Source organism: Myotis brandtii, unplaced genomic scaffold (genome assembly GCF_000412655.1).
Source record: "Myotis brandtii unplaced genomic scaffold, ASM41265v1 scaffold525, whole genome shotgun sequence".
Taxonomy (NCBI): Eukaryota; Metazoa; Chordata; class Mammalia; order Chiroptera; family Vespertilionidae; genus Myotis; species Myotis brandtii.
The window spans coordinates 2,760,897-2,773,292 of record NW_005369915.1 but is presented as its reverse complement, the minus strand read 5'-3'; the positions used below and the strand labels follow the sequence as shown (position 1 = coordinate 2,773,292).

Here is a 12,396-nt window from a genome sequence, read left to right as displayed (position 1 = left end):
CACTTCCTCTGATCCTTTCACCCTTCAAAAGAGACAGCTTGAGAAGGAATGGCTTCAAGCTGAGTTCTTGTCTGCCTCTACTGTGAGAAAGATAAAGCCTTATCTGAAAAGATATACTAGATGAAATAACCTCTAAAAATATCATTCTGGTGAATAAGGGCACAGAATAAAAAAATTCCAAGTTCTCTTTTAACACTCCTTTTTTTAGTACGCAATAACACCAATAATATAAAAAGGAGCTCTCAGTGATGGTATATAAATAGCTCTGGCTGGAACAAAATAGCTTTGCCTCAGCTTCTCCAGAGCTGAACCAATAAACTATCACGATTAAATTTTCACAGTTCAAAAGCAAGTCCATTTAAACAACAGAGGCTCTTACTTCTGCAACAAATCCAATAAAAAAACAATATTTATGCTACATATATGCAATTATGGTTTATGGAGGACATCGACATTTTTCAATGAAAAGACTTGCCTGTTGAATGAAGTTGTAAAAGAACAATTTTATTTACTTACAGTGACAGAGTTCTCAAATGAGCATTCTAATACTTGAAGTCTACTACTGCAGATAAACTGTATTCTAAGTCTCTATTAAAAAATTTTAAATAAAACCAATTAACACAGAACAGAGCCTTTGGAGTTTTACATACCTCCACTAGATAAGAATGGGGCAGTCACAAGATCATCATTTTTATGGCTCAAGTGCCTAGTGCAGAGCAGGCAAACACTCCCCTGATACTGGAAGCAGTGAGAGCAGAGTGGTCAGACAGAAAGTAGAGACGGTAGCACCACACTAACCTGAGTTTCAGTGGCAGTTCTGGCACTTACATGTGGTCCCTGAGCAAGTACTTAACTTTTCTGAGCCTCAATTCCATTTGTAAAATGGGAATAATGCCTACCTCAGAAACTTAGTCTGAGTAATATGAAATAATGAATATAATAAACCTAGCAGAGTTTCTGGAATACAGCATACATTCATAAAAATGTTTTCCCCATCCACCTACTTTTCCCTTAGCCTAAAAGAGGTTTCACATTAAAATAACGAACATTACCTAGCAGGACTCCTATAGACTCATACTAATACCCAGTAGCTACAATCCTATCCTTATTCTGTCCCTGTTTATTCCACTCTACTCTATCTAGTTAAAAAGAACAGAACAGCCCTAACTGGTTTGGCTCAGTGGATAGAGTGTCAGCCTGTGGACTGAAGGGTCCCAGGTTCGATTCCGGTCAAGGGCATATACCAGTACCTTGGTTGCAGGCACATCCCCAGTAGGGGGTATACAGTAGGCAGCTGATGGATGTTTCTCTTATCAATGTTTCTAACTCTCTATCCCTCTCCCTTCCTCTCTGTGAAAATCAATAAAATATATTTTTTTAAAAAGAAAAGAACAAAGTTCTGGGTGTTACAAAGAGAGCTACCGCTTGCCATCTGACAGAGGTAGAAATGGATGAGGTAGCATGAAATTGAAGAGACCATCATCTTAAATTTTTCAGCCTTACAAAATGTTTGACTTATAAATTACCAATGTGCCTTGTACTCGATTATTAAATTACAGGCCAATTACCATGATTATAATGCCATGGCCCAGGAAATAACTATTTTATTTTAAGAAATATTTACAGTTTTTTAAAACCAGAAGTGGTGTGAGATAGTTGATTCTTTCACAAACAAGAAAATAAAATCTGCAAATTCAAGTACCTTTTTCATAGAGAAACAACTAGTTAGGAAAGAGCTAAGACCCACTGGTATCTGATACAACTAAACTTTGAGGTGACAGTTTACCTCACCTACAAACAAAAGCTTCATCTGTCCTTTGAAGAAGGTTCCTTGAAGATTTTGAGGTCTTCTCTTGGCTACTACAATCTATGGCCATGATGATTACTTTATGAGAGTTTATCAAACTGAAGTTCTAGTCTAATCATTTAAATTTTTTTCTCAGGTTTATCAAGGCATGATTTACATACAGTAAAATTTAAAATGTCCACTTTTCAGGTGTCCACTTCTATTAATTTTGAAAAACATATTAACAGTCATTAAACTATTTCCACAATTTATCACAATAGTTCCCTCCCTAACCCAAGTCACTGGCAACCATTCATCTTTTTTCTGTCCTGATATTTTTTGCCTTTTCCAGCATGGCATGTAAATGAAACCATATAAAAAATATGGAGAACTTAAAAAAAATTTTTTTAAAGTTTTTAAAAAATGTAGAACTTTTGAGTTTGATTTATCTCATTTAGCATAGTGCATTTGAGAATCATTATGCTGTTGAATATATTAGTAAGTCTGTTCCTTTTTATGCTGTGTATGTATGTACCACAATTTGTTTATGCACCAGATGATGGACATTTGAGTTATTTCCAGGTTTTGGCAATTAAGAATAAAATCATTATAAACACTGATGTCTAGATTTTTGTACAGGCATAAATTCTCATTTCTCTTAAGTAGTAAGAGGTAGGATGGTTAGTTTACATGGTAAGTGAATGTTTAACTTTATAAGAAACTGCCAAAGTGTTTTCCAAAGTTGCTGTACCATCAGCAATGTCTGAGTTCTACTTGCTTAAGATCTCAGCCAAGATTTAAAGTGTCAGGTAGCTGTTGTTGTGTTTTTTTTCATAGTAGCCCTTTTAATAGGTGTGTATGTAGTGGTATCTCACTGTGGGTTTAATTTGCATTTCCCTAATGACTAATGATACTTAGCATCTTTTCTTATTCATGTAAATTTTAAGAGATATCCTCACAAGTAAATAATTACTTTCCTATAGACTGAATAAGTGGGGTAGGGGAACTAGGGTAAAATAGGGCACAAAAACTTTATAACTTATCCATATTCATAAAGCTGTTGAGAGGATCTGATAATAAAAATATTTTAAAATATGTAAAGTATTATTAGAAAATCCAAGGTGCTATAATTACTACTAAGTACTAAAAAGTTATACAGACACAAACATTGCACCAGGGGCCTCTAGTCCTCCCAGAAGAGAAATGAATGAATCATCTTAGTCTGACTCACCCTGACAATACTGTCTCTGTCTACAGTTTGGAGCTGTCCTGAATTAAGCTAATTTTTAGTGTTAAAGACAAAGCCCAGTTTTCAAGCACAAATGTCACTTTTCTTTTCAAAGTCAATATAACCAATGAGTTCAACATTCCAATAATGGCAAGGGATAAATTTATTATTTTAGAATGAGAAACTGGCCAACTTCTGACCTGGTTCTTCCTTCTTTGACTGATGTCTCATGCCTAAACAAGTCTCCAGGCTTCCAAAAACTAAAAAGAAAAGCCTTTTCCATTTGTCTTTCAAGAACCTCTATCTAAATGATAAATGAATTGAATTTTACTGAACTAATAAGAATCCCTGATATAGGAGTTTCTCAAGACAAACAAAAAAAAGCAAAATCACCTGTCCAAGATTCCTTAAATATCTGGATAAACAGGATGACAATGACTAATTGTAAACCATCTATGGTAGTTCCAGATCAAGTATATCCCGCAGGACTGTACTAGATATCTATTATCCAAAGTGATAAACCAATAGGCAAAAACACCAATGATTTGGAGTACCGTCCAAATACTAGTCAGGAGTATTATTTTATAGCTAAAAGGAAAAGCTTACCTTTCTTTCTTTTAATAGCTTCTTATAGCCATTTGATCCAAGTGATAATAAAGTAATAAGGACATCTAAAGAAGGTGAAGCTGAAGCTCTTCCTGAAATAAGAACAAGTTACACTCAGGAGAGTAAAAAAGCTTTGGAAATTCAGATTTATTATAGTAGTCTATGTACAAATGGATTTTTGTTTATTAGGTACTTTTTCTGAAGAGCAACTAATTTATTTACCTGGATACATCTTGCTGATTTCCTGAATGAAGGAATCATTAAAGCCAGCAATTATAGCGCCACCTACTGGAACCATAAAATTTTTGTCCAAGCTCTGAACGAAAGCGTCTATTCTACCAACCCGAGCCCCCTAGAATGAAATAACATGTAGTTTTACATATTCATTTCTAGAAGAAGAGACAACAATAGCTATTAATGAATAAATACCATTAAAATAATGCAGAAAATAAACAATTTCTTTGCAAAAGTACCAGTAATATATTTTTAAGTATTAAACTGAGTTTTTAAATGCTCCGCCTTATATGTGTAAGAGCACTTTATAGTTTACAACCTGCTTTCACACAAAAATCATTGAATCTTCACAACAACACTGTGAGAAAGGCAGGGTTTCAATATTAGTTCAGGTGGAAACTACAATGAAACAGAGCTTTTCACACCTTAAAATTGGGTATTAGAGTGTGGATTCCTCCTGTGCCTCTCATCTCTGATCTTCTATTAGGCAATAAATGTCATCAGTGGGCCCTAAAACTATTAAGTAATTGTAAGCACCCTCTGGGAGGTTAAGAGTGGCCACCATAATCTAATGGACTGCAGCCACCCATGCTGCCAATCAATTAGCTACACATTGAAGTGCCCCTCTTTGATTCTTGGATAACCTACTAACTGCATGATCACTCAAAGCAATAATTCTGCTCCTACCACCACTCAGATAACAAAAGAGAAAAAGAAATTTTTATTTTTAACATCGCCTAATGGATTTTTTTTTGTATACTCTTGGCAATGTTTCTACATTAACTCATGATTCCTAATGTTATCATCTTAGATGATCTCATTCCACTGCAAATGAACTTCAAGTGAAAATCTAATATTCTGGTGAAAAATTGAATACTTACTTACCAGAAATATAAAACCAACACAGTCCCCATCCAACACAGTCTATGACCTTCTGTCTAATGTGCTTCAATTTTCTCCTCTTAAAAATAGAGATACTATCTAAATTTCAACTAAGATAGTTTATTTGCTTTATCTGTGGGGACAGATTTTCAATCTGTATTCAGAATCTACATTCCTACTAATATAACCGCCTTTGACCTTCAGCTTCACACTTTCTCTCCACGTCCATATCTCAGAAAGAATGGAAGCAGCAGAGAGCTGCTCTATCTCGGAGACCAGATCCAGGCAACAGGGAGAAGCTGCAAAGGCTGCAGGCTATCACATGATTAAGTCTCCACCTTCCCGTTACTCTTCTAATTCCTCATAAACTGTGATCAGAGAAAATCTCACATCACAGGAAAACAGAAGCATGTAAGACTAATAGAACAAATAACTGAAAAACATACAAAATAATAGTACATAAAATAAAGTGGAAGTTACAGTTGCCTTTTATGAACATTTAAGTACTACTGTCCAAGGCTTCCTGAGAGAAACATGAACCTAAATTGGGAGCAGAATTACCAAGAACAATCAGTGCGCCAGCCTTTGCTAAGCCCCTTCACCACTAAACACAGAAAGCCCTGAAAGGGCAGCACACCTTGTGGCAAGGAAAGACAAGCTGGACCTAATCCCAGGAAGGGTATACAGACCTCATGCTCCATTATCAAAGAGCAGGAAAAAAAGATTTGAAGGATGGAAGCGATTAAATAGAATAGGAAACACAGAAGTATGTTCTATGAAGTAAAGAGTTGCCATTTATCGGTTCATCCATTTACTCATTCATTCATACAACAAATATGTGGGCACTTAACATTTGCCAAACATTGTTCTAGGTTCTGGGGATAGCAGCAGTGAATAATACTAACCGCTGACCCTTGAACAATGCGGGGAATAGGGGTACTGAGTGCGGAGAATAACTGAAATTGGCCCTCCACATATGCAGATTCCCAACTGCCTGATTCCAGGAGAGGATCCTGGATCACTCCATCTACTGACACCACCCCCACCCCCACCCCACCCCCGTTGAGGGCATTAACCAAGACCTGTCATACTTATTGTTTACTGTCTGCTTCTGCTCCATAAGGACGGGATTTTGTTGTACTCACTACTGCATCCCTAGCATCTATCTATCCTGTTGCCAGGCACATCAGTGGGAACCCCATAAATATCTGTTGAATGAACTGACAATTAGGTCCGTGAATAAGTAGTATAAGACCTACTTCTCTCAAATTCTTAATATGCAAAGTTGCTGCTCCCTACACTTTGGATCTTTATAATCCATTCGGACTCTAAATGTCTGAATTAATTATATGTATTTTTGTAATTCTACTATATCCCCTACCCTCCATTAAGCTGTCTTAACATCCGTATTCCATGAGACTCCTAAATTAGTCAGTTCAGTATATAATCGTAAGTATAGGTTCTGCAAAGCTAACTTCCTGGGGACTACATGTGCATATAGGATGTTCTGTATGCTCAGCATTAAGTCGTTTGGAGGCACTGCCCCTTAAAAAAAGAGAATCCTGACACATTTTAGTTATAGCTCTTGCTTCACTGGTTGCCTCATTATTGTAATACATGTTTCCCAAGAAAGTATTTGCAGTTTTAGTACTTTGTCTTTTAGAGCAAAATAAAAGTTTCGGATCTTGGGCAAGTCACTAAATCCAGCTGAGTTTGCTTCTTCATTTGTAGAATGAAAACAATAAGAAGTACACCTTAAATTGTTAGGTTAAGCCCCTGGTCGGCAAACTGCGGCTCACGAGCCACATGAGGCTCTTTGGCCCCTTGATTGTGACTCTTCCATAAAATACCACTTGCGGGCGCGCACGTACAGCGCGATTGAAACTTCGTGGCCTATGTGCAGAAGTCGGTATTTTGTGGAAGAGCCACACTCAAGGGGCCAAAGAGCTGCATGTGGCTCAGGAGCCGCAGTTTGCCGACCACTGGGTTAAGCTAACAAACTTGAAAAGTCTAACAGGATGCTTGGCACATGGTGGGTAATGAGTAAATAGTATATATTACTAATAAAAACCTATTAGGAAGAATTAAAGCTAACTAATTTTTTTTAGAATGACATGAAACAGCAACCAGCCCTCAATAAGATCCAAGTACTTATTTGATTTAAAGGAACTGTGCCGCCCTAGCTGGTTTGGCTCAGTGGATAGAGTGTCAGCCCTGAAGGGTCCTGGATTCAATTCTGGTCAAGGGCACATGCCCAGGTTGCAGGCTCGAGTCCTAGTAGGTGGCGAGGCAGCCAATCAATAATTCTCTCTCATCATTGATTTTTCTATCTCTCTCTCCCTCTCCCTTTCTCTCTGAAATCAATAAAAAAAAATATTAAAAATAAATAAATAAAAATAAACAAATAAACAAAGGAACTGTGCCACCACCTCTATTTGTGAGGGGAACTTTGGGGAAAATGGAATGTTTATGTACTGCTTTATTTTATTGTGAATAAATGATAATTTTAGAAGTTAACACAGTATCTCCAACAAGTTTTAAAAATAGCTACATTTTTAAAAATTTATTCACCTATCTTATAGTGTTATTATCTCATTAAAATTTTAGTAAAACCATCTCATGAATGAAGAGAAGTGGTGACAGAGTACAGTATTCCTGATTCACAACTACAAGGGAAACTTTTATATTATATCCTGAAGCTCATTTTCTTTGAGTCTTAATCTCTTTGAATATGCCACCAGATTTCTAGTATTCAAAAATATGTGTGAGCACCAAAACAGAGTACTTCCAGGTTAGTAAACAACATTGCAGTAAATGTAAATGAGCCATTAAAATTATCATTATAAAACTTTACAGGCATGTAGAGATAATTTAAGTTTATGTTTAAGTTTAAAATTAAATATATTTTCACTGTTTTTAAAAGTTAATTCTAAATGTACACAATGACTGTAACTATATAAAGAGCAATAAACGTATATAAAATAAGAAAAAAGTAGATATATAGATTACTATGATTATTTGTTAAGGTAACAGGGTTATAAATAAGCTTCTACTTTCTCACTTTTCTAAACTTTTAGTAATGCTGATATATTTGACTTTTAAAAGAATTGAAGCTGCTAAAATTTAAGGAAAAGGGGAGAGAAGGGAGAATGAGGAAGGTGGAATAAAAATAAATCACTGAAATTAAATTATTTTTAAGATTTCCAGCATCAAGAACTATAAAACCTTCTTCTGCTACCACTCAAAGTAGATACAATCTAGTTTAGAATTGTGATGAAGCCTTAAAAAGTTAAAGAAGCCCTAGCTGGTTTGGCTCGGTGGATAGAGCATCGGCCTGCGAACTGAAGGGTACCAGGTTCGAGGTCAAGGGCACATGCCCAGGTTGTGGGCTCGATCCCCAGTCGGGGGCGTGCAGGAGGCAGCCAATCAATGACTCTTTCTCATCACTGATGTTTCTATCTCTCTCTCCCTCTTCCTTCCTCTCTGAAATCAATAAAAATATATTTTAAAAAATGAATTATTTTTTAAAAAGTTAAAGAATAAACACTGGCCATGTGGCTCAGGGTTGCGGGTTTGATTCCTGGTCAGGGCACATACCAGGGTTGTGGATTCGATTCCCGGTCAAGGTGAGAACAGGAGACAATGGATCAGTGTTTCTCTCTCACTCTCAAATCAATTAAAACATATCCTTGGATGAGGATTAAAAAAAAAAAAGTTAAGGAATAATAGGAAAGGATTCCAAGGAAATGGTAGCTCTTACAAAACACTGACATACAGTGCCTACAGAGTACTCCACCCCTGGACTTATGTAAACAAATCTATTTCCTTACTGGTTAAGCTAATTTGAGTGGGAATTTCTGTTACTTTCAGCCAATTATATCCTAACTGGTACAACCTTTGAGTAAAGAAATTAGCAAATTGGCTATTACTATCATATAAACCACATGTATATTAGAGATGATACTAGTATACACAAATAATAAAAAACAAAAAATTTACCAGATAAGATTTACTGGGCTAAGGAGCATTCACCATCACATTGGAGAAGACCACAGATAATCTGTGAATAACCTGTGTCCACATGACATTAAATCATATGTATTTCAAAACTAAATGTGATTAACATCATTATGCACACAAATTATATAACTCATACCATATAGGGGTAATATCTATCCCTACCCTAATACAGTATGAATAATTAATCACTATAAGTAAATATAATGCTTCATTTATTCATTCCCTTTTTTCAGTAACTAATTATTGAGTGTCAATTATGTACCAGGTACCATCCTAATTATCTATAATAATAAAAGCATAATATGCTAATTAGACTGGATGTCCTTTTGGACGACCTTCTGGATAAAGCTGGGTCTGCAAGGGAAGCCCAGATCCTGGGTGCCTGGCAGCGGCCGGAGGGAAACCGGTGCCAGCAGCTGGGGGAAGGAAGGCCTACTCTTGCATGAATTTCATGCATCGGGCCTCTAGTTAAGGACATAACAGTAAATAAAACAAAGTCCTTGCCCTAACAGAAACTTAATAACTTGACAATAAGAAAATAACCTATTAAATGGTAATAAGTGCTATGGAGAAAAAGAGCAAGAGGCCATCAATTTTAAGAAGCAACATTATTTTACTAGTACATACCACTAGGTAAGAACAAAACTGCCAATTAACATTATAAGATGCCAATGATTGTAAAACATCCCAATTTCAGAGATGTTATAAAGTGAAAAAATGTGCACCTTAAAATCAATGAAAATGGTAAAACAGGAAAAGGGGGGTAGAAATGCTGGCAAGGGAGAGGGAGGGGTTATTTTAGATAAGGTGTCTGAGGAGGTCTCACTGACCTAAAAAAAAGGTGAAGAAAGAAGCCATGTGACTCTAGAAGAGCAATCCAGTGAGAGGGATGAGCAAGAGCAAAAGCCTGGCGGTGTGCGCACATGTAATGTGACAGAGGAACGGAAAGGAGGCATGTGCAGTGAGACCATGGGTAAGAGGAGAGCAGCAGGAAATGAAAGCAGAGGAGCTGCAGAGGCCTGAATACAAAGCCCCGCAGGCCATGGCTATGACTCTTATTTTGAATGGGGATGGAAAACGCAAGGATATTTTCAAAATAAGAATCCCAAAATAAGATGATTGGGATCTAGTTGATGCTTATAAAAATAAAATAAGTCAAAAATGTTTTAAACTTTCTTACTCCATAGTTACATAATAGAACTAGAGGCCCGGTGCATGAAATTCCCCTCAGCCCAGCCTGCACCCTCTCCAATCTGGGACCCCTGGGATCGGGCCTAAACCGGCAGTTGGACATCCCTCTCACAATCCGGGACCACTGGCTCTTCACTGCTCACCTGCCTGCCTGCCCAATCACCCTTAACTGCCCACCCTGCCAGCCTGATCACCCCTAACTACCCCTCTTTGTGCTGACCTGATTGCCCCTACCTGCCCCCTCCCCTGCCGGCCTGGTCGCCCCCAACTGCCCCCCCTGCAGGCCTTGTTGCCCCACGCAGCATGCTGTTCCGTCATCCGTCTGGTTGTTTTGGTCGTGACGGCCCCTGGCTTTTTATATTTTAGGATGTTTATAAATGAAGTCATTTCCAGTCTAAGATAATAAGGTAAAGTGTTTTCCTTAAATATTCATATTAAATCAATATAGTTTTAAAAATACCATAATCCAGTATATTACAAAAATGAAAATAACTCAGAAAGTTAAAACTAAGCTCCTGAAGTATTTCTATGTTGGTTCCCACCAAAGCTATTAGTACAATTACCACCATACTACCAAAAAATGACTTTTACTGAATGAATATTGTATGCAAAATACTAATGCTCCATAAAATAGAGGGTGCTAGATAACTGTTTTTACAATATTAGATTGCAAGAAAAACAAAGGATTAATCATATATGTTAAAATCCATTTTTTTCTTGACATATTTTTAAAACTCTCTTACCTGCTGAATGAGGTGCATACACTTTGAAGACTGCAATCCATAAGCATTGTTGACTATATGTGGAACGCCATAAGAAGCACAAATCACAGCCAGTTCTTCTAATCTACAAACATAAATATATTCAATATAAAGACCCATCCATATTATGCTTTATAAATTACAGTGTGAAAACTAATATAATAGTTATTGTTAATGTACATGAGAAAAAGATGACAAAACTGAAATTTCTACAGCAGTATTTTAGCATATAACTAGAGGCCCAGTGCACAAAATTTGTGCACGGGTGGGGTCCCTAGGCCTGGCCGGCGATCAGGGCCGACTGGGGCCAGGCCGATTGGGGCCTGCCGGCGGCGGGGAGGAACAAGAGGAGGGACAGGGCACAGGAGGTTGGCTGCCAGCCCCGAGGAGGGAGCCGGCCCTCAGCCCCCCTGGGAAAGGGGCTGAGTCCTCCACCACCCACCCCCGGTTCCCCATCCCAGCCCGGGGCCTGGCCCCACAATGCTCTCTGTTCAATTAATGAACTAATAAAGATAATATCTACCCATCCAAATTAAGACTACAAAAGAATTAAGCTTAATTTAAAGACATCAAAATTTTTAACTTTAATAAAACCAGAAATTCAAACATACTAATAACGATGCAGCACCACTTTCCTAAAGTTCACTCTTGTAAGAAATACTCACCATATAATACCACTGAAAAGTGGTATATGAGAATTTTACTGATAAAAAACTTCATACATGTAAAATACTTAATACTGCACCAGGCATACAGTAAACATCCAAAAAGAGCTAGTCAAGATGAGACAGAAACAATACTATCCTCAAGGATAAATAATCTAACTAACAAATATCCATATGCTGTTTTTGGAAATATGATTTATTTCTACCACATTAAAATTTTTCTAGATAGCAAAACCATCAATGAAAAAAGAATAGGGATGTTTAATTTTTCAATGTAAATTTAAAATATGATTGGTAAGTAATAAATAAAGCATATACAATACAAGGTGGGGCAAAACTAGGTTGGCAATTGTGAGTATGTGAAAGTTTATTCTTATATTATTAATTACTAGAGGCCTGGTGCACAAAAATTTGTGCACTGGAGGGGGGGCCCTCAGCCCGGCCTGTGCCCTCTTGCAGTCTGGGACCCCTTGGGGGATGACCACCTGCTGGCTTAGGCCTGCTCCTCAGGGTATTGGGCCTAAGCTGGCAATGAGACATCCCTCTGGCAGCCCTTGGGGGATGTCCACTTGCCAGCGGGGAGCAGGCCTAAGATGCAGTCGGACATCCTTAGCGCTGCTGAGGAGGCAAGAGAGGCTCCCACCACCACCACTGTACTGGCAGCCATCAGCCTGGCTTGTGGCTGAGCAGAGCTCCCCCATGTGGGAGCGCACTGACCACCAGGGGGCAGCTCCTGCATTGAGCGTCTGCCCCCTGGTGGTCAGTGTGTGTCATAGTGACCAGTCATTCCCAGTCTTTCTGCTGTTAGGGTCAGTTTGCATATTACCCTTTTACTATATAGGATAGAGGCCTGGTGCACGGGTGGGGGCCGGCTGGTTTGCCCTGAAGGGTGTCCCGGATCAGGGTGGGGGTCCCGCTTGGGTGCCTGGCCAGCCTGGATGAGGGGATAATGGCTGTTTGGAGCTGGTCACACCCCCTTCAGGGTGGGGGTCCCCACTGGGGTGCCTGGCCAGCCTGGATGAG

At 38.2% G+C, this 12,396-nt stretch overlaps 1 protein-coding gene across 2 annotated transcripts in view; it reads right to left on the bottom strand.

Annotated features, from left to right (window-relative positions):
- Window positions 1–12,396, bottom strand: part of SEPSECS (Sep (O-phosphoserine) tRNA:Sec (selenocysteine) tRNA synthase) — a 43,145-nt gene that overhangs the window by 14,286 nt on the left and 16,463 nt on the right. For both annotated transcript variants that reach the window (XR_314241.2, XM_005877661.2), the window contains exons 6-8: window positions 10,691–10,793; window positions 3,843–3,972; window positions 3,621–3,712 (exon numbers count right to left, since the gene is read on the bottom strand). Coding sequence is in view for 1 of the 2 variants with exons in the window: in XM_005877661.2 (XP_005877723.1) it covers window positions 3,621–3,712; window positions 3,843–3,972; window positions 10,691–10,793 (325 nt within the window). In the remaining variant the exon portion in view is untranslated. The remainder of the gene's footprint in view (window positions 1–3,620; window positions 3,713–3,842; window positions 3,973–10,690; window positions 10,794–12,396) is intronic.